Genomic DNA, 26,682 nt, shown 5'->3' on the forward strand with positions numbered 1-26,682 from the left:
GACGATGACAGGCTGGGGGTGCAGAGCAAGAGTGGAGTTGGTGTTTTACAGGAATCTAAGCCAGCAAAGTGCAAGGCAAAGGTGAAGGCGGAGCCAACCAAGGCCACCAGCACCAGAGGGCGGTCCGGAGAGGCCCACTCGTCATTGTCTGGTGAGGGGGCATGGTAGGCAGCTTGGGATGGCGGGTCAAAAGTGGGGAGGAAGAAGGCTTGCCGGTCGGTGGGTGTGGGGGAGGGGTCTGTGAGGGATGTCAAAGGGTTGACGAAGGACAGACCTAAAGTGGGTGACAAACCGGAGGGGGTTAAGACGGTATCTACGGTGGGAAAAGATGAAGAATAGAATCTGGAAACACGAGTATGTGGACGTGTTTAAGTTGTTGCAGAGGGAGGTGTAAGCGAAAGAGGGTTCTAAGAAGGAAGAATGGGAGCTGACTAGAAGGCCCAGGGTTCCGGTGGACATGGAAAACTGGACATCAGCGTTTATCATTTATGCTAGTATTTATTGCGAGAAGCAACTCGATAGGGCCATAGCGCTACTGAAGTATATGGACATCATTTGAAAAGCCAAGATGCAATTTGGGGGGTTTGCTTGGCTGAGCTACGATGAGGAGTTCCAAGCCAGGGTTAGCATGAACCCGGACAAGCACTGGGGGAGGTGGATAAAGAACTATGGATGCTGTGGAGGGCATCCAGGCACTCAGCAGCATCTACTCACACGGCCAGTGGCTTGCCGGTCACTTATCAGTCTTTTCTGCCACGTCCAGCCCACAGCGCGGCAGGGGGGTTACCGCCAGTACAGGAACCACAGGTCAGCCCGCTAAGCCATGCAGCAGCAACACTGGTGCATGTTGGAGCTACAACAGGGTCTACTGCTCCCGGTACCTGTGCAAGTTCAGGCATGAGTGCTCCAAGTGTGGGGGGCGGCACGCCCTTACCCAATGTTTTACCTTTGTCACGCCTTCAGAGCAGTGGCGAAACACGAAAGGAAGGGGACAGACTGGACAGAAGGGCACCTACACTGGTTAAGGTGGAGGCGATGGCCCCGTGCCTCTCGTGGTACCCGGACAGGGAGGCGGCTTTGAAGATTCAGTGGGGTTTCACAGAGGGTTTTTGAGTGGGCTATCAGGGACCTAGGGTACGGAGATGGGCGGACAATCTTAAATCAGCTAAAGAATTGCTGGGATTGGTGGTGGCCAAATTGCAGAAAATGGTAGATGAAGGCAGGATAGCGGGCCCGTTTGTCGATTGGCCAGTGTTAGACCTGGCACCATTGGCGTGGGTCTCCCTTCCATTTTTTTGCTGGTGCCTCATGTATTGTTGCTGGTGTTAGATGCTTTGGGCACTGTGCCACTGTTATCCAGTGCCACAGTGCAAGTGCTCCCTATTGTAAATTGATGTATTATTCAGTGGTTCCATGTTTGGCTATTTGGTTTACCTGTCAGACCCTAGTCTAGTGCACTTAGTGTGCCCAGGGCATGTAAATCCAAATGCTGCTAGTGGGCTTGCAGCACTGGTTGTGCCACCCACAGAAGCAGCCTTGTAAAATGTGTCTAAGGTCTGCCATTGCAGGGCCTGCGTGCAGTCTGGTACTGTCATGCTGACTGGGCAAGTGCACCCACTTGCCAGTCCCTAAACCTTCCTTTTTCTTCATAACAGTCACCCCTATGGTAGGCCCAAGGGCAGGGTGCATTGTAAGTATAAGGTAGGACAAGCCCTGATGTGTGTGGCATGTCCTAATAGTGAATTACAGCCATTTTATTTTCACTATTGCAAGGCTACCTGTTCTCCGTAGGCCGGAAAGGGCTGTTAGATTAGTACATGTTTATAATCCTAACTGTCTCAGAGAACATGGTTGAAATTCAAGTTTAGTATGCCTGAACTCAGAATGATAAAATACATCTTTTAGTGAAGTTGATTTTAACATTCTGTGTTTGCAAATACCACTTTTAGAAAGTAGGTATCTGCTTGCCTACAATTTCAAGCCTGCCTCTGCTAGTTTGTGTATTCCTTTGTCTGGTTTTGTGAGTGACAGGGCTAGGGGATTCCAAGAGACAGGATGAGTCAGTCCAGTGGTGACTAGAGAGTTCTGCATTTAGATGGGAGTTGCACCTGGACCTTGAATAGGGCTGTGCCTGCCTTCCACAGTACTGGCTCCACCCCCTGGGGAGCGGCTGATGTCTCTGCCCTGAACACTGAAAGAAGAGAAGGAGTCCTGTAAACAGAGTGCTCCAGAACTGTACTTGCCTTCCACAATGCTGCCTCCACCTTCTGTGGGGCGTCTGATGTGCCTGTCCTGCACTGTGAAAGGAAAGGAGAAGTCTGGTAAACAGAGTGCTTCAGAACTGGTTCGGACTGGGCAAAGGCCCCTCTCTCCTCAGAGAACAAAGGATTTTGAGGTAGGAATATTGGGACCCTGATCTCAAGAAATGAGATCACTTTGGACTACAAGAAGAAACTTTTGCTGAGGAGAGGAACCTGAAGAAACTGAGGAGAGACTATCCCTGAGCTGAAGTGCTGCTTGTGGGATTGGCCTGCAGTGGTTGCCTGACTGCCAAAGAAAGGGTAAAGAACTTTGTGTGCTTTACTTTCAACTTGTGAAGGATGTCTAAAGGCTTGGAAAAGAGCTTGCCTCCTGCTGAAGTCTCAGGGACAACAGACTTCACCCACCAGCTTCCTAAAAGTCTTCATGAAGTGCCTGTAGCTGTGTTGGACTTTGTGGGGGATTTGCATGTCGCAAGGATCTGGAAGCGCGACTCAAGGTCGAGAAGCATGTCGCAGAACCGCCGCTGCCGCTTCACAACACGAAGCGCCCCGCATCACCGGCGAAGAGATTCGACGTCGCCGCAGACGCCGGTGCATCACCGAGAAGTGTATCGCAAGAGAGATGGACCTACGTCGCGGCCGATGCCGCCCCATCTCTGAGAAGGGGGTCGCAGGGCCTGTCGTGGCTCATCGCCAGAGAAGAGGATCGACGTCACCGCAGATGCTGTCGCATCACGGGGAAGAGTGTTGCAGGGCCAGTCGTGGCTCGCATCGTTGTGGAAGCAACTCGCATCACCAGTAGAGAGGATCGACATTGGCGCAGACGCCGCCGCATCGCTGAGAAGCTTGTTGCAGGGCCAGTCACAGCTCGTATCTTGTAAAGTGTCTCGCATCGCCGAAGAAGAGGATCGACGTTGCCGCAGATGCCGCCACATCACAGGAAAGCGTGTCGCACCAAGGACAGAGCGTCATCTTTTTTTCTTTGCACCCTAACTTCACCGCATTTCCATCGCTGCAACATTGCTTGTTGTGGAAGCGTAACGCATCGTAAGGTATAGTGACGCAAAGTGTCGCAACTTAAGAACTGAACTGATCTAAGCTAAATCTACCATCTTAAAGTAACAGTATTCTGTATTTTTGTTGTTTATGGTCTTGTGGTAACTCTATATAAAATATTCTTATTTTTTATATAAAACCTGTGTTGTGTCCATTTGAAGTGTTGTCACTTGGTTACGGTATGGTCGCAAATGCTTAACACACCGCTTCTGAAATAAGCCTGTCTGATCGTGCCAAGCTACCAAAGGGGGTGAGCAGGGGTTATTTTAGGAGTGTAATCCCCATAACCTGACTAGAGGCAAGGGTCCCTATTTGTTACAAGTTTCTACCTGTGCCAACTAGAGACCTCCAAAGCTAACAGCCAGTTGACGATTTGATCATCTCCCCATTGGGAGTGGTGCCTAAGAAAGAAAAGGGGGACGTTTTGCATGATCCATCACCTCTCGTGGCCGGAAGGGCAGTCTGTGAATGATTTCATCGCAGAAACAGACTCAAGGGTGCTCTATGCATCAGTGGATGATGCGATCCACCTAGTGAGGGTGTGTGGGCTGGGGCTGAAACTGGCGAAGTGTGATGTGAAATCTGCTTTCCGCCTGCTGCAATACACCTCACGGATTTCTCTCTACTGGGGATGCAGTTTGCGGGGGCCATCTACGTGGAAAAGGTTTTGCCCATGGGATGTGCGATTTCCTGCGCGTTGTTCGAAATGTTTAGCACATTCTTGCAGTGGGCTTTTACACAGATCAGCGGACATCAGGACGTTACTCACAATCTGGACAACTTCCTCTTTCTGGGGAGGCCAATTCTGGGGATTGTGGCAGGGCCCTGTCCCAATTCCAGGAGATGTCACAGCGTTTCGGAGTCCCCCTTGGTGCCAGAGAAAACAGATGGACCTAGCTGCAGCCTGACATTCCCGGGAATTGAGCTGGACTCCATTCAATGGATAGCTCGACTCCCTGACGCTAAAGTGCCGGAGACACCGGCGTGCCTCTTGTGGGCGATTGGGGAAAATAGGATCGCGTTGAGGGTGGTTCAACAACTGCTGGGTTTCCTGAACATCACATGCAGGGTGGTGAGGGCTGGCCGCACGTTCTGCAGATGGCTCGGCATGGTCATGTCAGGGGCAGTTTTACCACACCACAGGGTCCGGATTTCCATGGGGGTCCGGGCAGATTTGAGGACATGGCTGACGTTCTTGACTGATTTCAATGGGGTGTCCCTCGACGAAAGGATGGTTTGGCAAGTACAAATTTACTCGGATGCAGCCGGGGCAGCAGATTTTGGGATATTCTGGGATGGCAGGTGGTGCACTGAAGAATGGCCGGCTCATTGGGTGAAGCAGGGGAGGAGCATTGCGTTTCTGGAATTTTTTCCCTTGTTGGTGGCACTGGAGGTGAGGGGGTCTAAGTTTCAGAACAGGTCAGTGCTATTCCATGTGGACAACATGACCGTAGTCGAGTTGGTCAACCAACAGAGGGCAAGAATCTGAGAGTGCTGCGTTTGTTGCGGAGTTTCATGCTGAAATGTCTGAGATTGAATTTGGTTTTTAGAGCTAAGCATGTCCCTGGGGTGAATAATGACATTGCGGATGCTTTGTCTCGTTCGCAGTGGCAGCGGTTCTGGCGATTGGCACCAGGAGCAGATTGGTTCAAAACCGAGCTGCCGGACGGCGTCTGGGCCTTGGGGGAGTGAGGGTGATAGGCCTGGTGGAAAACTCCTTAGCCGATACCACAGGACGGACCTACAGACTGGCATGGGTAGAGTTTGGTTCCTTTATGGGATGGCGCAGGGATTCTTCTTTTGGAGATCGTTCAACTGTGGAACAAGGAGTGTTGCAGTTTGTATTGCATTGCATTGACAAAGGGCTGACTTCTGAGACGATTTCGGGAAAGTTGACAGGAGTGTCGTTTTACTGTTGTTTGTTTCTTGGTTTTGACCCTACAAAAGATGTGATTATAAGTAGGGTACTCAGAGTTTGGGGCAGGGAGAGAAGGGGGGAGGGGTGTTGAGGGAGGCGCTTACGTTTGAATTGTTGTTCAGATTGGTTTAGGCTTTGCCGCTCTGTTGTTATGATGTTTTTGAGGTTCGGGTTTTCCGTTTGTGCGTGATATGGATGTTTTTTGGGGCTTTCAGGGTCTCTGAATTGCTTGGTACGTGGAAGGTGTGTGGAAGGAGGTATGAGGAGATCAGGTTGGATGCGGGGCATCTGGGGATTTGGTTGGGGCAGTCTAAAATGGATCAGCTGGGGAGAGGAAAGTGGGTTTGGCTGTGTGAGAATGGTTGTGGGGTAGTGGCTGAATGGCGGACTTTTCTACTGACTACTTGAGCTGCGAGTGGTGACATTTTTTGTCGCGCGTCTGGGTGACGGTGGGGCAGTTATTGGCAGTTCTGTGCATGGCATTGAGGGGGTTGGGTCTGGACCCGGCGGGTTTTGAAACGCATTCCTTCCGTATTGGGGCGGCGACAGCATGGATGGATTGGTCCTGGGATCGGATTCGCCAGATTGGGCGATGGAAATCTAGGTGCGGTGAGCTGTATGTACGCAAATGAAGGGGCTTGGCATGGCACGGTAATGGTGGGGGGATTGGTGTGGAACGTTTCAAGCTGTATTACTAACGTCTTTTTCGTTCGTGCATTGGGCCTAAAAGTATGCAGAGCGACAGGTGTAAGCCATAACCTGGGATTCAAAGGACAATATCATGAGGTGCACTGGAGGGGAAAAGGGGGGATGTGATGGGGGGCACTATTGCCCTGGCTCGCGTAGATGGTCCCCCAGAAAGGATGCCCTGATCTGTTGATAATCCATTTGGGAGAGAACGATTTGATTCGGCTGTCAGATTTGGCACTCTTACAGCTGATGCAAAGAGACTTGGAGATTTTGAAACAAAGGTTGGCTGGGACATGTTTTGCCTGGACGGAATTTGTTCCTCGTAAAGTATGGAGGGGGCAATCAAACACGGGGCTGTGGAAAAAGCTCGAAGGAAGCTCAAAAGAGCGATGCAGGATTTCTGTGGGCAAAAGGACATCCAAGTAATTGCTCATACTGGACTGGAGGAACCACTACTGTTTAGGGACGACGGTGTGCATCTTTCAAGATGGAGGAACGCTTACTACATGGGGATGAGAGATATGGTTAGCAAGTTATGGAATGAGGCAATTTGGTATCACAGGAATGCTTGTGTAGGTGGGGGGCCAAAGCTGCACAGTGTGGCTGAGGAAAGGTGTTACCCAGATACCAGTCCCAAGAAGCTAGTTTCCTGTTCAGGGAAGACCTGGCTTGGCAGTTCAGACTGGACTGTTCCTATGAGGCACAGGATCAAGACTGATTTTCATATTGCTGGGTCTGAACTGAGGTGGCGAAGTGAGCTAAAGAATGATGATGGATTCAACTCAGATCTGTGACTTGGGGTGAGTGTCTGAAAAGTTCCAGCGCTCCGTCCATCATCTCCTTGTGTTTGCATTGGTATAACTTTCACCACTTTGGCTCCGCCCACCTCAACTTTCTTTTTCCAAGTCTCTGCCTCTTTGATCTTTCAACAGGCTTTGGCATTGTTGGCCAAGCCACCGTTTCGATAACTCATGTCAACAGTAAGCATCATTGGCGAAACACACTCCTGCCACTCGTCACACAATCACCACACACTGCTGACCTATCCCACTCTGTGCCATCGAACACCATCAGCACCACACCCACCCACCTGCTATCTGCAGGCAGCAATTGCAAACATTAAGTTAGGATGAGGTGGGCTTGGAGTGGGATACTCAAGACTTTATGAGAAGGGAAACATGCAAAGTCAAATTAAGACAATGAATACTTGAAGTGCCATTTTCAAAGCATGGGGTTAAATATGTAATTGAGTACAGCATCGTGGGTGCAATAGGGCAGATGTGGTACATGTTAATATGCTAGAAACGAAACATGTAACTGCACATTAAAAATGGTCAAAGAAAGGAAGGGTGGTCAACGACTGTGATTGCATTTGGGACGGACTATCTGGGCTAGAACAACTAGGTAGGAGAAAAGATTTGCAATACATTTACAGTAGCAAGAGACGGATGGGGGAAATGTTTAGCTTCTGAAAAATTGCAACATGCAAAGTGAAAGGCCAGGCAGTAACCCACTGAGATCTTACTGTCCTCCTTTATGGATCCATGAATCCAGAGGTTTAGGGCCGGGTGTATCAAAAGGTTTTACCCATTTTCTGTCTATAGGAAACTGTGTTGCTACATATGGGCCTTAACAGGGGCGGCTGGTGACATTTGAAAGTGGTGTGGCGTAAACTAATTTGCATATTGCACCGCAGCGAGCGCAGCGAGCGAGCGAGCCCGAACCACCTTGCATCCATCCATACATCATTCATGCATCCATCCACCCATCCATCCTGCATCCATCATTCATTCATCCACCCATCCACCCATCCATCCATCCATCATTCATTCATGCATCCATCCATCCACCCACCCATCCATCCATCCACCCCTGCATCCATTCCTGCATCCATTCATGCATCCACCCACCCATCCTGCATCCATCATTCATTCATGCACCCATCCATCCACCCTGCATCCATCCTGCATCCATCATTCATTCATCCACCCATCCTGCATCCATCATTCATTCATCCACCCATCCATTCATCCACCCATAATTCATCCTGCATCCATTCATGTGTCCACCCATCCACCCACCCATCCTGCATCCATCATTCATTCATGCACCCATCATTCATTCATGCACCCATCCATCCTGCATCCATCATTCATTCATCCACCCATCCATCCACCCTGCATCCATCCTGCATCCATCATTCATTCATCCACCCATCCTGCATCCATCATTCATTCATGCATCCACCCATCCATTCATCCACCCATCATTCATCCTGCATCCATTCATGTGTCCACCCATCCACCCATCCTGCATCCATCATTCATTCATGCACCCATCATTCATTCATGCACCCATCCATCCATCCTGCATCCATCATTCATTCATCCACCCATCCAGCATCCATCATTCATTCATTCATGCATCCATCCATCCATCCACCCATCCATCATCCATCCTGCATCCATTCCTGCATCCATCCATCCATCCATCCATCATGCATTCATGCACCCATCCATCCACCCTGCATCCATCCTGCATCCATCATTCATTCATCCACCCATCCTGCATCCATCATTCATTCATGCATCCACCCATCCATTCATCCACCCATCATTCATCCATCATTCATTCATGCACCCATCCATCCACCCTGCATCCATCCTGCATCCATCATTCATTCATCTACCCATCCACCCATCCTGCATCCATCCTGCATCCATCATTCATTCATGCATCCACCCATCCATTCATCCACCCATCATTCATCCTGCATCCATTCATGCATCCACCCATCCTGCATCCATCATTCATGTATTTTTATGACCATATAACTTGCACACAGCTTGTCAGTGTTTAATACCAGTCTCGAACCTTGTACTCCAGCACCAATGATACATGATTAATATTAATTGTTTTTAAAAACATGTATTTATTCGACACCAATTTCACACCTTAGTCGGAACATCATTTTTATTTGTTTTTTAAAATATCTATTTATTTAACACCAAAGTAAGTCATGTATACATTTTTATGGTTCGATAAGAGGCTCGAACCTGGTTTCCCAGCACCAAAGTCGGCCGTGCTATCCGTCAGGGGTTATGTAACCGGGCTATGTAGTGACCAGCCAATCCTGCGCCAGGATTGGCTGGGGGGGCACCATGACTCCTCGCCCAGTCGCCCTGTGTAACCCCGGGGGCTGCGGCCCGCCCCCTGGTCCTCTCTCTAAGGGGGAATTCACAAGAAAACGATCTGCGCATGCGCGGGCATGTTTGTGTAAAGTTGCACCTGTGAATAACCAAGGACTCACTGTGACTTGTTAACAGGTATTTTATTTCTTTTCCATAGTTCCCTGAAGAGCGCCGGCCCAGCGCTCCTATTCCTCGGCTGCCGCGCTCCCTAATGCGCTGCGCGCGCAGTCCCTCAAAATGGCCGCCGCACGTCACGTAGCAACGTGACGTGCATAAACTAGAACGCGCCACTACATATCTCCCCTTTTTCCAAACAGTTCAAGAGTCACTTACAGTTCAATTGTCCATTTCAAAATCTTGGAACCTTGCTGGTCTCACCACAGGTCTTCCACTCCTGGTTACCTGGGTGTAGCCTCCCTGGGACCTCTGACTCGGTACCTCTTCACATCTTTCCTCTCTCTGCTCCGCCATGTTCTCCTCTACGCTCTCTCTACCCTCTCTGGGTTCGTCTCCACCACTTCCTTCTCCACATTGCTCGCCGGTTCCTTGCTCTTCTTCTGCATTCGGCTCTTCTCCGTCATCCCACTCGGTTCCATGTTGATTCCATCGTACCACTTTGTTACATCTGGCCATTCGATCCTGGGACCACACGTTGCCGTCACTCAGCAAGGCCGCACGATCGTACACCTCCTTTACTTGCAGGGGCCTGCTGTATTTGCTGTCTCCCTTCTTCTGTAGTGTTGCCAACTTTACTCTTACCCACTCGTCCTTTTCCAACTTTGTCCCCTTTACATTTCTCCGTTTGTTGTAATGGTTGGTGTATATCGATTGAGCCTTTTCTAGGTTAGCCCGTACCACTGCCGGGGACCATTCGCTGGTGATTACTTTCTCCTTCCAAACCCGATTGTCATGGGTGAAGGGTTCTCGTCCTCTCAGGATCTGAAATGGGCTGTATCCTGTTCCGGTTGGTGTGATCCTGTAAGCCCATACCATGTTCTCTATGGCCTTCTCCCAATCCTTATTACAGGAAATCGCTGCTTGTACGGCACCCATCACCACTCGGTTAAACCTTTCTACCAAGCCGTTCCCTGCGGGATGGTAGATAGCTGTGTGTTTAATGACTATGCCGTTCCTTTGCATGAAGTTGTTCCACCTTTCTGACGTGAACTGGGGGCCATTATCGCTCAAGATGGATTTGGGTATGCCCTCCCTCACGAAGGTGTCTGACAGAAACTTCAGGATGTTCTCCGTATCCATGGTCTCCTCCACTTTCAACTCAGGCCATTTAGAGTATCTATCTATGAGGACACAAACATACTTCTGCGTGCCCTGGCTATCCAGTATGGGTCCTAAAATGTCTATAGACAGTTCCTCCCACGGGTTCTGTGGAGTCTCGAACTGTCCCAGCGCAGGGCGCAGGGGCTTGAGTGATTTGTCCGCTCCCTGGCACTGTGGGCACTCTCTGACGTGCCTCTCCGCTCTTATGTCCATGCCTGGCCACCAGTAATTTTGTTTGGCCCTTAACTTCAATTTCCCAATGCCTAGATGGCCTTCATGTAGGATGTCCAGTAATTTGGTTGCAAGTGTCCTGGGGGGGATTACCTTGTCCCCTCTGTATGTGAACACTCCTCTGTCCCCCACTGATAATTCTTCTCTGACTTCATAGTAGGGTTTGACATCTTCACTCACGTGTTTCTTTTCTGGCCAACCCGTTACGATGTACTTCTTCACTTCCTCCAACACTCTGTCTGCCTTGTATTCTTCAACCCACTCATTATAGTCGATGACTTTGCCTTGATCCCCCACCAAGGCCACCAGTTCTGTGTGGCCCGCGGGGTCTTCTTCTCCAGGCTCCATTGCTGCTGCCCTGCTCAGGTAGTCTGCCACTCGATTTCGGTTCCCTGGGAGGTACTCTACGTCGTACCTGAATTCGAGTAGTTTTAGGGACATCTTCGAAATCCTGGGCGTGGCATTGGCATGCCCACTAGATGTTAACACTTTTACTAGTGGCTTATGATCTGTTCTGAGCAAGAATCTGGTGCCCCATAGGAACTGCCTAAATCTCGCTGTAGCCCACACAACCGCCAGCATTTCCTTTTCGATGACGCTGTACTTGCTTTCGGTGGCTGTTAATGCCCTAGATGCAAAACTAAGCGTTTCCATCTGACCTTGTCCTCGTTCCTGCATGAGCACAGCTCCCAAGCCTTTGTCGCTGGCATCAGTGGTGAGGACCGTGGCACCCTGTGGGTCATAACCTTTCAGTGGCACTGCTCCCGTGACGTTTCTCTTAATGGTGTCAAACTCCTGTTGTGCTTCTGGTGTCCATTCAAAAGTGGTGTTTTCTCTAGTCAGCATCCTCATATTGTGCGTTTTGGAGGCAAAGTGAACCACAAACTTACTGTAATACTCCGCCATGCCCAGAAACGACCTGACTTCCTCCTTGTTGGTGGGGGGCGGAGCTTCAGCAATTGCCTTCACATTGTCTGCTTTGGGTGTAATGCCGTGCACCCCTATCTCGTGACCTAGGTAAGTCACCGATTCTAGTCCCAAGCGGCATTTGGACCATTCTGCCGTGAGGCCCTTGCTTTCCAGGGTCTTCAACACTTTCTCTAGTTTCTGGTCGTGGTCCATTCTGTCTCGCCCCATTATCAGAATGTCATCTTGGAAATACTGGATGCCAGTTAAGTCCTTAAACAGTTGGTGCATTAACCTTTGGAATACCGCAGCCGCCGAGGCCAGTCCGAACGGCATGCGGCGGAACTGGTAGCATCCGAATGGGGTTATGAAAGACGTGAGTTTCCTGCTGTCTGGGTGCAATACTACCTGGTGGTACGCGGAGGTCAAATCAATGGTGGAGTACCATTTGACTCCTCGGGTCTTTGCTAGCATCTCGTCGATCCTTGGGAGGGGAAACTTTTCAACGACAATGTTCTTATTTAACTCTCTTAGGTCGACGCAGAGCCTGACCTTCCCGTTTGGCTTCATGACTACCACCAAGGGTGCAAGCCACTCTGCGCAGGTGATAGGCTCAATTATCCCCTTACTCTCCAATTCCTGAAGCTCCTTCTGGACCGCCTCTCTTACCGCTATGGGTATGTTCCTCACCTTGTGGGCAACCGGAACAGCGTCTTCTTTGAGTATGATCTTATGTTGGAACTTTTCTAGCTTTCCTACTGTGCCTCCGAACACTCTTGGGTATTCCTCTTTCCATTTCTCGAGATGGGGCCAGGTTTCTGGTTCTGTGAGCAAAATCTGTTCTTTGCCTCCCGGGTCTAATTTGATTCCCAGGTCGCCCTGGTCCAGCCACCCTAAGACGGACGGTCCTCTCTCTGAGATGTACAACTTGCATTCCGCCGATCTGCCTCTGAACTCAAACTTCAAGAGTCTATATCCTACCATTGGGATACGATCGCCATTATATGTGACCGGTCTGATGTCCAATCTCTCCAGCTCCGGTCCAATCTTTGGTCTGAATGTTTTCTCCCACACTTCTCTTGGTATTATCGTGAAAGGAGAACCTGTGTCTGCCACTACGCTTATGGTTACTCCTCCCATCTTCATTTCCAGTACAGGTTTGGTCGTCCTTCTCCCTTCTATACTCATGACCTGGTCGTATATGCATAACACGGTGACGACCTCTTCTTCTCCCGTCTCTTCCTGGTTCTCTTCATCCTGGTCTATATGTTTCACCACGCCTTTGGACATTTTCTTCCGGCACACCTTCTCGTAGTGGCCGATGATGCCACAGTGCAGACACTTGGCCCTGAACGCAGGGCATCTTCTGTCGTGTGCCTCGTGGGACCAGCTTCCGCACCTGTAGCACGTTTTCTTGTTGCCACTTCCTTCCAGTTTCTTTTGCCCTCCAGAGTTGCCCTGCCATTTGTTGGAACCCTTCCATGTAGCGCCTCTGTAATTCAGATCCCTGCGGGGTTCTTCTCCCTGTATCTTGTTCACAATGGCGGCAGTTGGCGGTTCCTTCTTGGTTGCGTCAGCGCACCTCCGTGCTAGTTCAGCCCTCTTGACAATGACCATTACGTCCTTGAGTGTGGTATCCCCACTTGCCCATAGCTTGTCCTGGACATTCGTGCTGGTCGTGTGCATAACTATTTGGTCTTTGATAAACTCTTCCTCCCACAGGGCATACCTGCACGTGGCCGCCAGTTTCTTCAGGGCCGCTACATATTCCTCAATCGACTCTCCGGCTCGTTGTTTCCTCTGCTGGAAGTTGAATCTATCAACCGATACACATACTGTGGGCCGATAGTGTTCATTCAAATCGTCGATCGCATGGGCGTATACATCATCGTCCGAGTCATCTCTCGGTTTGGGTACCAGGCTTTTGTATATTCTAAGTCCCTCAGGCCCTAGGTTAAGTAATAGGATCCGTTTTTTTCTGTTGGGTTTGAAGGACTCTTCATTTTCATCCTCTAGGACCTCTATGAAGTTGTTTATGTAGTCGCGCCAATCCTCCCACTTCATCAGTGGTTCTCCTGGCTTCGGGAGGAACTGGACCGGTGCAATGGCATACCCTGCTGGGGCGCTCATTTTCTCTTCTTTGACCGTCGTCGTTCTGTTTCCTTTCCCTGTGGGACTCCCTGGGGTGTTGTCCGTCTCCTCCTCCTTGATTTGTACTGGGGGGCCTTCTGCGTCAGCCCCCTCCCCCTCCTTAATGGTAGCCAGGTCTGGCTCCTCCGTGGGTTCGTGGGCCACTTGTGACGCTCTGCTTGGCTGCTATGGGTTCACACAGCTCTCGTCTGTTTGTGTGCCCTGCGATGGCCCTGCCGCGCTCTTCAGGGTACAGTACCTCCTGTGGTGACCGCAGTCCTGGTGGTTCTCCAGGGACACAGCGCTGGTTTGCTGTTCAGCTGTCCGGTCCCCTTCTTCCTTGGCTGCACAGGTCGCCTGGGGTTCCGCTGTTACCGCGTGCTGGTGTGGGTTTGGGTTAGCTGTGACCCCCTTGCCACGTGGTGAGTGTGATGCCCTTCGTTATTTTCCTTTTATTTTTCTGAAGGTTTTGGTCGCATCCCGACCTCGTCGCCACTGTAAAGTTGCACCTGTGAATAACCAAGGACTCACTGTGACTTGTTAACAGGTATTTTATTTCTTTTCCATAGTTCCCTGAAGAGCGCCGGGCCAGCGCTCCTATTCCTCGGCTGCCGCGCTCCCTAATGCGCTGCGCGCGCAGTCCCTCAAAATGGCCGCCGCACGTCACGTAGCAACGTGACGTGCATAAACTAGAACGCGCCACTACAGTTTGTGCCCAAAAATACACTTGCGCAGCTGCAGCAGCCCGATCCTCCCCCCCCCCCCCCATGCGCACTCCGGGAAGGTCGGGTGTCTCCCGGTTCCCGGCCGGCAGATAGCGCGATTTTTAAAAATAATTGTGTTTCTAGTGAGGACGTGGTGGGTCCATGGGGCTTAGTGGGGCTTCGCCCCTACGCCCCAATGGACGCACCGCGCCTGGGCCTTAATTCGTTTACTTTAATCACATTCACCTTCTGAAATTGAAAATTAAAATCGGATTTTGCAGCTGGAGCAGTGATGATAAAAGTGAAATATTAGGCAGTATTAGTGGCAGAATAGATTCATAATTGGAATAATGTGTGTTCTCCCCACTTTAATGTAAATTATACCCCCTTGCTCCGGTGTTTATCCTGAAGAATATCAGGGCTACATTATTCAGTTTGCAGGGCTTTGTAGTCGCATCTGATAATTCTGCGCAATTAGACAACAAAGCGCCGATTCAAAGGTGGGCTCTGCGCAATTAAGCTTTGTTTTGTGGTGAATGCGCCATACAGCAGGCCTTGTAAGTGCCTCACAGAGACACACACCCACCCACCCCGTGCATAGACACCGCATACAAAAACTCGAACGCCGCTAAGCATGGCGTCGGCGTGCCACGTCAAGTGACGTTCACCCGCAGGAAGCCCGAGGCAATGCCGCGCTTTGTTAGTGCTCATACTCACTGCTTATAGTTGAATGCGATATCAGCAAATTCCTTTCGCCGAGCTCGGTAAACAGAATCGGTAAAACCCTGTTAAATAAATAAACAAATGAATTGTTTGTCGTGTTATGTTTCCAATCCCTCTTATCTGCATTTTTATTTTTGAATTAATTTAGATCGACGGGAGTCATTCTATTGGAATATTCAAATTGTTTGCCATATAATTTACTATTACAGGAAACTTTTCGTTTTTTCTCAGGCAGGACTGGAGCCAAGATCCATGGCACACATCTTTAAGTAAGGCCACAATAGGGCTTTATGTGACAGTAGTATTAATGATAGTCATTTATTCTTCAAGTAGGGGCGCTGTTCATTCCCCCAATAAAAGGTTATCTAAGAAATGACATCTCATCATTAAATCGTACCTTAAATAGCAAACAAATAAAAATACAACCGAGAGAAAATTTGTAATTCTTTTGATATTTTTGTGATAATTATCACTTTTTTCTTTGTTTTCACTTTTTTTAGGTCTGGTTTTCTGAAAGGTCCATTTGATGGCAGTTCTTCAAAACATGCATGCAGTGCCTTTAGTTCCACCCAAAGGACTATACAGCCTAATCTCACACTATTGCTTGTTTCCTGCGTCATTCTGTCTCCTCTGGAGTGACTGCAACACAATGTATGAGCAACTATTTGAAATCTAAAAAGTACACCATCTCATCACACACTAATTTACAGCAAAGTTGCGTTCATCATGACTCAAAATACTAGCCAGACCTTTTGGCTTTGACAGTGACTGTTTACTTTTGAAACCTGAGCAGCTTTACAGTTGACGAGGCTGGTGAAATAGAAAAATAAAACAAATGACAAACTACTTAGCTCCTCAACTGACATTAGCTTAGCCCCTGAAAACATATCACAAAAGGACACTGGGGGCACTGTGAGAGCCTTAGCTATTGGCTATCATGATGTGCAAAATATTCTTATTCTGCTGAATGTGAAGAAATAGCTATTGTACCTTCTGGGGACATGGTTCGTGTATGATTGCACAATTACAAAACACACTCGTTTATCATTTCCTCTACATCATTTGTACATAAATCACAGAAATGACATTCAAATGTTTGCACTAGAAGCCCTGGTTATATTCGGGGCTATCAGGCAAGCTGGACCATCAGGACAGGGCCTGTGACTACAACAGATTTTTCCCAAAACATATAGCAAGAGAAGATAAACAGGGTAATAATGTAGCAATGTCAAATATCACTGTAGAGGATGTCAAGCACGTGGAATGGTTCAATATGACTCTTCATTATACACCGAAACCAAAATCCTACCCTTCTCGCTGCAGATCAAAATGCGCTAATTCTGCTCTTAAAGTAATTGTTTATGCTCAACCTGTGCAATCATATTAAGCATTTAAATAAAGTGGGTTTTAAATAAAGAAATATAAGGATTTTTTGGAAAGACAAGATTGATAAATTACAGATTTAGTAAATCAGGGGTGAAATAGACATTTATCATACTGACTATGTCTACACTATCTGGCCACAGACCCAAGAGAAACGTCTTTCCTCCACCCTGCCCTTCACTGTCCAACGCCTCATAAACGGCCTCCATTGCTTTATACAGACGGGGGTCTCTCGGGGCCCTGCCAGTGCAGCTAATTGCATCTAATTTCGTTCTGTTTTCCAGGGCATATTGTGTTAAATAACCTCAATCGTATTCCGTGTTATCTAAAGGTTTTCAGATTAGGCAAGTGGGAATGAATAGACAATTATGTGCAATCTTTCCGCCTCAATTAAAATAATTGCTTCCATTTTCTTTGCTCTTCATGTGTGCCAAGGCCATGGCACATGAAAAGGACGTGTGGGCTACCTATTACCACGTGAATCGATTGACAAATACTTTCAAAGAGTCTGGGTGTTGTGCATGCAAAGTTGGACTCAGCAACTCTCAGGCACAACATAATCAGACATTTATAAAATGAAATAAAACGGTTCTCAGAATTCAGGCAATGGCAGTGGCCTAAACCCGAGGTGGAAGAGGATAACTGAAGTTTCCTGCCTCTGCTTTCACCTAGCAGCGACATGGTCAAGTGAATATAAAAATCTTATTATTAAATGTATTATAACACATGCATGGTGTATAATATTCAATTGTAAATATGCTTCCGCTGTAGAGGCTAAATTTGGCCTCACAAATTCCTATTGCACGTGGTCAATATTGTTACAACCACATATCCATTGCACCCAAAGTACATCCTCGGATCTGTCAACCCACTAACCTGTCCTTTTGCCTAGCAAAAGACAAACTCACTCGTTGTAACAATCACGATGTCGCTGTATAATCACTATGCAACCATTACCATGTTGTTTTGTATACCAACTGAATACATGTGCACGTACAATAAATTATGTAATAACGCTCATAACGCTACCAACATGTTCTTTTTCTCGTTAGGCACATTATTTTTGCACAGGTGCATGCATGATTAGAAACTGTGTAGAAATACTGCTACGAGGTACTGAGCTAAACTCTTATGTAGTTGAATATTTAATTAAATCTCCTTCTGAACAATCAACAAAACTAGCGTTCATAATTGAAAAATTTAGCAGTTAGCATGCAACTTTCAGTTTTATTTTCCCAAAATTATCCTGGGAAAATCATACTGAACAATGTGTCGGGGTCACTCACTCGGTGCAAATGGGGGCTGAATTAATGTTTTACCAGGGCTGTTTTAAGTTCTCAGTCCGGCCCTGGGTACATGGTTAGATAAAAGAAAGAGATGTAATGCTATAAATGAGGAGGGTATAGGAAGGATTAAATGTGGTGTATGGACTACGCGGTGCCTACAGGGAAATGCACCACCGTCAACAAAGACAAGGAGAAACAAGACTACGGTACTAGGCAAGGAAAAAAGACACAAGATGAAGAGTAGGATGTAAAAGAAATGGGAAAGGGGAGTAATCCCCTTATTTACAGAATAAAACATATCAACCAAATGAACATTTGATTCAAATGATTTGAGCCACTGTCGATTCGAATGAAAATATGGATGCATCAAGTATTTGCAGTCAAACCAGTTGACTTAGAAAGAGCACAATTCAGACTAAAAGAGTTAAAGCAATCACATAAAACACATTTTAGTATTATTATTGTCTGCTAAGCTAGCCAGGATCTGGGCTAGATGGGGGATGGGGCCTGAGTGAAGTGGCCTGTGCTCAATGCAGGCTAGCTTATAAATACTTCTTGCCTCAATCGGGAGTCAGTCGAGAGTAAGTAAAATGTGTATGGTGTGATCACACTTTTTGTGGCAGTGGATACCATAACTACCATGCGTGTTGCTAGATGCAGTTTAGACATTCCTGCAGGTAGTGAGTTTCTGTAGTTCGCCCTCAATAGCACAAGAGCTTGTGTCACTTATTTGAAATGATTTTCTTGGATGAAAGGTTTAATACCTCAAGGAGCCTGAGCTGATGTTATACCCCTTTTAGCCAAGGAGGGTCTCTATGCTTGCAGGTTGATGCACTTGTCCAGGAAGAAGCCGAGTGATTTCACACATTTGACAAAAGGGGTGGAACTTCAGTGCTGATCAATCACTGAGCCAGGCTTGAAGCAAGAAGGCAGGCCAACCTGGCCGGGTGATCTGAAGGGCTTCTCTTATATGTTGGTTAAATATGAGGTGCTGCGTCATCTTCCAGGACTTGAGGTCAGGTAGAACTTGAGGTGCAATTTCAGTGATTCTGGTGGAGGAAATATTCAATCAGGGCTGAGTGACTTTGGGTTACTAGTGGTAGGCAATGTTTAATGGAGGAAGCAAGTGGCTTCATATAACGATTGACACTCACAGGTGGAAGAGATTATGTAGAACACCTTTTGCCGTGCAGAGGGCTTGGAGAGAGTGTTAGCCACTTTTGCATGTTGACACAGGTTATATTGGTACAAAGAAAGCCATGTGAGAACTACTTGCCCCGATCCATTCTCTCCTTAAGAATTCTAAGGAGAGTGGCGCGATTTAGGGTGTAGAACACTGTCAACAGATCCAAGAGGATACAGAGGTAGGAGTCTAGAGTGTCTAGGGTGTGGTATTCATCCTTAAGTTCTTTTAAATTGCTGTTTTTGTGCTGCAACCTGATTCGGTCCGGGCTAAATTTTGCTTTTCCCAGTGAAATCTCTGATAATTTCTGGCATTTCATGTTACACTTGTTTAGCGACATGCTAAAGATTACACCATTATGTCACATTGCTTAATTGAGATGCCTTTTAGATAAAAAATCCTTTTTCAGGAGTACGAGAACAATGCCAAAGATAATATGCAAGTGCTGTTTGAGACAGGCTCGATTTCTGTGCATTTTGTAGAGCAAAATGCATCATAGTATCCAAAATGGATGTGAGGGTGTATTTTGTGGTTAAAAAAAACGCTAAAATGCCAGGCCAGCACTTTGCATAATTTCGCATAATTCTATGCAATTTTTGGGGCATTTTGTATACTTTTCTGCAAAGGATTGAAGGGTGCCAAAGTCATCAATGAAAGGATTGATTTTGACAGGAACGCTCTCAGCCTGGCCTATCAGGCATCATGGTGGTCAGTGGGTGCTGCTTCAGACCTGAGATTGTCTGTAAACTCTGTAAATTCAGTACCTCGGTAAGAGAGCCGAGCAGTGGAGTGTTTAGCTGCTGCATGTAAGAACAATGTAGTTCCAGGTGGCCTACTTAGTTCTGTGTATAGATGGAAGGGTGAGTTATGCTGCTGTTCGGAGAGTGTAAAACCCATTCAGTGCAGCAGCTACTCCTTTCTGAATGATGGTCCCATAGAGATTAAGGTCCTGAGGGAAAGAAGCGAGTTGCCGATAGCCCCAAATTTGGCTGCACAGAATGTTAATGGGCCAGGGTATGTCAGCCTTAGTAAATCCATACACACAGAAAGTAGTCTTACCCCTTCATTAAAAAAAGGACCTGAATGCAGTCTAAACCTTCGGATGAATGCACATATTTCAAGTATGACTTCCCCAATGCCTCCATTGAGGTCACACAAAAAGGTCTCTTCAGTGTAGGTAATAAGTGTGTAATTCCTTAACAAGTGACCTTCATCTTCGCTGAACGTGGGATTTAGGTCAGCCGTCTTCAGCCATTGTTTATTAGGCCACACACCCATCATGCATTGGCTCATTGGGCTGTCCCTCAAATATTTGATTCAACCTATAGCGAGTTGTAGATGTTTAAATGTTTTCATCTCATGAAAATAGTCTGCCCTGACTGCCTCCTTCTTTAATCCCTTTTCCTCACCCCTAGAACTGCCATTGGACGATGCACAGCTCCTCTCCCCTATTGTCAGAGCACCCTTCCACTGTCAGCTGCAGATGACAGGACCGTTGAAGAGGTGCTTAATTTGAGCCGGTGGTTTCCGGTGCTTGGTATTGACACTTAATTGTCAGCACCGGGGCCTGTGACAGTCAGTCACAAGGTAGCGCTGTCTGGCTAACTTAGAGACGAGCACAACGACAGTTAATTATTTACTCAATATATGTTAACATTGCATATGACCTACAACCCAAGCCATTCTTATAGCTTTGGGGGCCTGAAATAGTCCGAACTGTCACACTTGTAGGAGTGTAAATGTTAGTACTTGTGTTGTTACTAACATTGATGGTCCTGGCAGGGGCAATGTGTGATACAAGGTGCACTGGCCTCCTGAGGACTGCCCTGGCATTTATGTTCTTTTACAAATTAAACATTGCACTGCAGGTCAGCCATTAAACACTGGAGGGCTTTTGATGCATTTTAGTATGTGCTCTCCTTTCCGTTACGCATCCCTGCTTACCCACCAGCATCGCATCTTCACCCATATCTTACAACTGTGTGCTGTGTGCTGTGTACTGTGTGCTGTGTGCTGTTTGCTGTGTGCTGTCATAGTTTCCCAGTTTCCCAGTTCCCTGGATCATGTGCTCCTCCAGTCCACGTTGCTTCTTTGAATTCTGGGACTGGTAGTAGGGTCTTATAATGGAATAAACAAGACCACAGGTCCCAGAATTCTAAGAAAATACTGGACTGGAGCAGTGCATCACACACGGACCTGAAAAACTTGGCAGGGCTGTATTGCAGGCTTTGGCTGCAGCTTCAAGACTGAACATTGGCACTCGGCCCAGTTCTCCCTGCCGAGAGGTACATTCAAAGCCAGATGAAAGCAAAGCGCAAAATTATATATCAAAACAATGTGGCTTCGATAAGCTACTTTAGGCTGCAATCTCATTCTCCTATTCTGAACTTTTAAGATAATTTTCTGTTAACATCACCCACAAGATCTGAGATAATTCAAACAAGAAACTCCCAGGTGAGATTTTGCATGTGGCAACAAATCTATGGGCGATGGAGTCGTAATCTTCTTACACAGTAAGCTCTTCAGTGCTTAATTTGAACCGGTGGTTGCCGGTGGGGGCCACCTAGCACTTATTTTTGTGTACTTAATATACTGCAAGCGAGGGATAAATAAACAAAGTGGAAATACTGAGGAAGAGAAAGACAGAAAACCGCGACAAACGGAAAAACCTGGAGCCTGCAACAGCGAGATAAAGGGGCAGCAGTACCTGGTTGTGGATTAAAGAGGCCTGTGGTGAATTCTCTAGTATGTAGCCTCGATATTGGGCATGCTGACGTTTAAATGCTACGCCAGCGTGCTCCCGAGCAGAGCCTCGAGCACCAGCACTCTTTCTTTTACAAATTAAGCACTGAATTTGCTCTTAAAAGGCAAGTTTAATTAAACGTTAAAGGCCTCAATTCACCAATGAAATGACGAGTGCTACTTCAATGTCTTAAACATTCTTAAACACATAGAGGCCGATGTGCTGCTACTCCAAGAGACCCACCTACTCAGGGATGACACTATACGCCTCTAATCATATTGGTATCCCGTACAATTCCACTCATCCTACACACACAAGACCAGAGGGGTAGCTATCCCTATACGTAGAGTCCTTGTTTTCCACATCGATGACACCTGTAAGGATGGAGAAGGTTGTCTGATGGGCATTCAAGGTAAATTCGATTCAACCACCATCATGTCACTGTATGGCCCAAGTGACGGACGGGAGTCATTTCACTTTTACCCACTTCCCCACAATCTCACATTTCACGACAGGTGAAATAATAATTGGAGGGGACATTAAGGCACCGCTAGATCCTCAACTGGATCGGTCCCATACCAGACACGCAGATTGCCCCATGCCACTATCACTATATGAGGAAATTACGGACCTTCATTGGACAGATGCTTGGCCCCACATTTACCCGGGCAAGAGGGACTGCACGTTCTATCCCCACATCCACAAATCCTACACCCAGGTAGGCCTATTGTTTTTCCTCCAAGCCCCTCTTGTCTGCTGTGGTAGACTCAGCTATAGACATCCCTGTCAGACCATGCAACTGTTTGGCTCATGATATCCTTCCTCTCACCACAGCAACCATATCAGAAACCTTGGTTGATTAATGAAGTTGCACTGGGAACCCGACTCTCAGGGACCGTATTAAAGATAGTATAGAGCACTACTTTGCTGAAGATTAAAACAATCCCTCTGTTTTATGGGACGTGACCAAAGTGGCGTTTAAAGGAGCTCTGATCTCCCGCACAGCGACATTCGAATGCTTGGCCAAGCAGACTAGGGATGACCTGGAGCACCAGCTCTCCCAGGCTGAGCATAGGCACGAACAAGGGCATGCGCAGAAAAAGGGAGGAATTAGAACACCGCCAAATGAAGGATGTGGCCAAGAAGCTCTTGTATATAGGCCAAACTTATTATGAAAAAAGTGATAAGACGGACAGGCTATCAGCCTACAGACTCCGACTGGTTGCGACACGGAACCACATACAGACACTCAAAGCTGACAACGGTCAAACAGTAACACACACAGAGGAGAATCAGTACATTTTTTATCATTATTACTCATTGCTGTTTCATAGTCGGGGGCTCGACCCAGAATTCCATGATGACTACCTTGGCAACTACTCTCTCTTAGACCTGGAAGCCGATTTTTCCTCATTAGAAGATGATATCTCAATATCATGGGCACTTGATGCAATTAAACGCCTCCCCACATGCTAGTCCATAGGCCCAGATGGCTTTATGGCCACTCTTTATAAAGCATATGCTTCCCTTCTTGCTAAATTGGAGACAGGACCTGATTTAGAGTTTGGCGGACAAGGTACTCCACCAGAAACATGACACAATATTCTGTGTATTAAACTGAAGGTCTGCCTGCCCTATTAAGGCTCGGACAGACTGCCATATTTCCAACGTGGGTACCCTTGCTAGCTCTGCCCTCTGAAACTTAATGATATAGAACAACAATTGGTCCCTGGACTCCTTTCTTTTGCAATAAGTCAAAACACGTTTTTTAGGTCAAGAGCAGAAAGATATTCAGCATATAGTAATCAAGACATGAAGCACCTTGTGAAAAGAGAAAATATAGATATCCACTGTTTCAAACAAAACTGTCTATTTTATTCATATGATCAAAAATACAAGTTAAGACATAGTTATACAAGTAGTTGTAGGGAGGCTGCTCCAGATAAATGGAGGGATGTGAAAAAGTGTGCTCTTGTGCATGATAGAAATTGGAAAGAACAAGGAAAGAAAGTAATTCAAAAAAAGGAGTTTTTTTTAATGATTCAACATATAAAACTAGTTATAAAATTAATTAGCACCAGTTGGATGTAGCTTCTTGAGCGTTTAAACAAGAGTACACGGTGATTTATTCACCAAATATCAGAATAATACTCAACTAAAACCGGAACGATTCTACTGTGAGAAACACCTCCTGAATGAGTAAAACATCCCTTTCCTCTCCTGAGGAATATTTCTTTGTTAGGGACACCTCGGGAGGTGGGGGCGGGTGGGATGGCCTTAGGCCCCCGGGCACCCTTGCCTCTGCATTTCCTAATTTGTGATTACCAATTAGGTAATCGCAATTTAGGCAAAGCATGACCATTCCCACTCATGGGCCTTGAGGCCCAAAGGAAAGAATGGAGTCGCAATAGCAAATAGCAATTCCCTAATTGAGATTGCGATTCTTAAGGAATTGCAATTAGAGAATCGCTATTTGCACCCTTTTTTGATGCATTTCATTTTATGATCACCAAATAGCGATTTCTTAAAATCGCTATTTGGTAATCGCAAAAATGAAGTTTGATGCATATGCTCTGAGTTTCTATACCAGAAGGGGCTTTTGCACTTCAATCCACATGACGTGTATAGGCATAGTGGTTCTAGTGCATAGTATCCTAATATTTAAGCTGCCTTTTGGTTCATGTCGAGTGGGTGGTATTGTTAAATGATGTGATATTGGAATAGTTGCGTTTTTTTTTTACAAATTATATAATTATGCTCGCGAGAGTTGCTATTTGCCTGTTTTTACATGCCATCTTCATGTTTTTGTTTTCATTGCATGCTTCTTTAACAACAGCAGATGAATTGTTTAGATGGATAAAATATATTGTGCACTATACATCTCAATGTTTTATTGTTTTGTATGCTTTTTGTTTTATATTGCATGGCTTGCACCTGTAGGCTGAAACAATAAAATATTATCATAGTAATTTGTGGTGATGCAAATTTTGGCACAAGTGAAGAAAATGTCTTTCCCCTTAGAAGCCTTTGCAATTTTATTTCGTTCGTTTATGAGCCTGCATTTTTTTAAATAGTATTCCAATGAAGGAAACTCCTTTACTGGGGTTGACCAGACGTCTCGGTTTCCGTGGGCCAGTACCGGTTTGTATAAGGCCGTCCCACCATATTTCAATACATTAAAAATATGTGCCGGTTTTCACAACGGACAGGGTGCTTCACACAACAAAAGGTCTTTCTGTGCTAATGAGACAACGCAGTACATGCATCACCTGAATTCACGTCTACTGGCTAATTGCACAAGAAAGGGCCGGTGGACAGGTGAGGGTCCGCACCGTTTTACTTGGTGTGCACCTTAAAATTCCCATCAATCCTCGGGCGCAATCGCACGACCGACAGATGTTAACTTCTGACGCAGTGAGGCATCTTATAGTGCAGCAGAGCAGGGGCCATATTTATGAAGGCCTTGCGCCGCCGGTGCGTCACTTTTTCCCATTTTAAAAGTGACGCACCGGCGGCGCAAGGCCTTCATAAATAAGGCCCCAGGTATTTAAAAGGGGTGAAGGAGCAAAGATGGTGGCCCTCAGCCAAAACTCAAGTTCAGGAGTTTTTCTCTGAGCTTCGCATACGTGATGGGGGAATGAGACACGTTATTTACAGCAAAAAACAATATTTTTGTGTTTTAGGTTATAGCCATTGAGGCAATCTTTGCATTCAAATAGCTGCATTAATATGCAAAAAAGGAGCCCTGAATGGTTTCTTTTAGTTACACGAGTAGGGAATGGTAAGAATTCTCATTTCAGATTTATGTGGATCTCCCTGCCACGACACTGCACAGAAACTCATATGTTCACTTCTTCAGCCTGCGTTATGTAATGTTTTGTTTTTTAGCACTCTCTACTTTATCAATGTAAATGAAAGACTGCAAGTACCAGGATTCAAAGCAAAACAGACTGAATGTGCAAACACTGTGATGTGAGACAACTTACAATCTCCTTTCTCTCTTCCATGGACTAAGAAAACGTTTCTGAATTGAAGCAAAGATACATCTGATTGATACATTTTACTTGTAGCATTATAGAACCATGGGATGTCTGAGTAGTCTTTCTTCTGTGGTCACTGTAGTCTATGAGTGGCAACATATAGTCCTATTTCTAAGGCCTGTCCCTGCCTTTGAAAATCTGGTGACCCTAAATGTTCTCAGCCACAAAGTATGGTTGTGACTGTATATATGTATTTGTGACAGCATCATCTAGTCACAATTAGTGTTAACAAAAGCCTAAGCAGTCTAGGTCTTTCCTAAAATAGCTCTTTGAGATTATTTCTGGAATTGTGTGAGATGCTGGTGTTTCTGTCTACTTGGAGATATTTTTTAAACAACTGTAGTCTTCGTTTTATGGCATTGCATTGCCAAATTGTTTTGTTTTAAATAACTCCATTCAAGGATATTTTATCCAGTGCTAGAGAACACATTTTACATGTATCAAACAAAAATAAATGCACTGAATGGTCGAAGTTAATCAGGTCCACTTGATTAAGGACTGTGAAAATCACAAAATATCCTAAGGGAATCAATTGTTGCTGGGCGGTTTTGGCTCTTAATGTGACTCCAGTTTAGTTACTTTGAGCCTGTATCATGTTAATAAGAAGGTGCCCATCTATAATTAAACCAAGATAAAATCAACACAATTATTTTGGAGCACAACTGTTTAACTCCTCATATAAAAATGCATTTCGTACTGTACTTGCCTCTTACAGATGATGACTTTCAATAGCAAATTTGATTTTTAAATAATGAATGACAAGATATAGAGATAAATCCCACTATTTTCTTTCCCATAAGTCAAATTTCTAGCATAAAAAGGACCCACATTATGCAAAATAAGTAAATACCCAAAATATTATGTTTGTAATCAGCCTTTAGGAATGTACAATCGTATTAGTATCTGTCTTCATGCTTCTTTAACAGAATATTGGTTGAAACGAGATCTTTCCAGAACTC

General features: G+C 46.3%; 1 protein-coding gene across 2 annotated transcripts in view; it reads right to left on the reverse strand.

The window, feature by feature from the left end:
* The window catches only part of PAH (phenylalanine hydroxylase), a 237,327-nt gene that overhangs the window by 59,136 nt on the left and 151,509 nt on the right, over positions 1-26,682 (reverse strand). For both annotated transcript variants that reach the window (XM_078674775.1, XM_078674766.1), the window contains one exon: positions 15,083-15,150. In XM_078674775.1, the coding sequence (XP_078530901.1) occupies positions 15,083-15,150 (68 nt within the window). The remainder of the gene's footprint in view (positions 1-15,082; positions 15,151-26,682) is intronic.

The sequence above is a fragment of the Lissotriton helveticus genome, chromosome 1_1, assembly GCF_964261635.1.
Source record: "Lissotriton helveticus chromosome 1_1, aLisHel1.1, whole genome shotgun sequence".
Taxonomy (NCBI): Eukaryota; Metazoa; Chordata; class Amphibia; order Caudata; family Salamandridae; genus Lissotriton; species Lissotriton helveticus.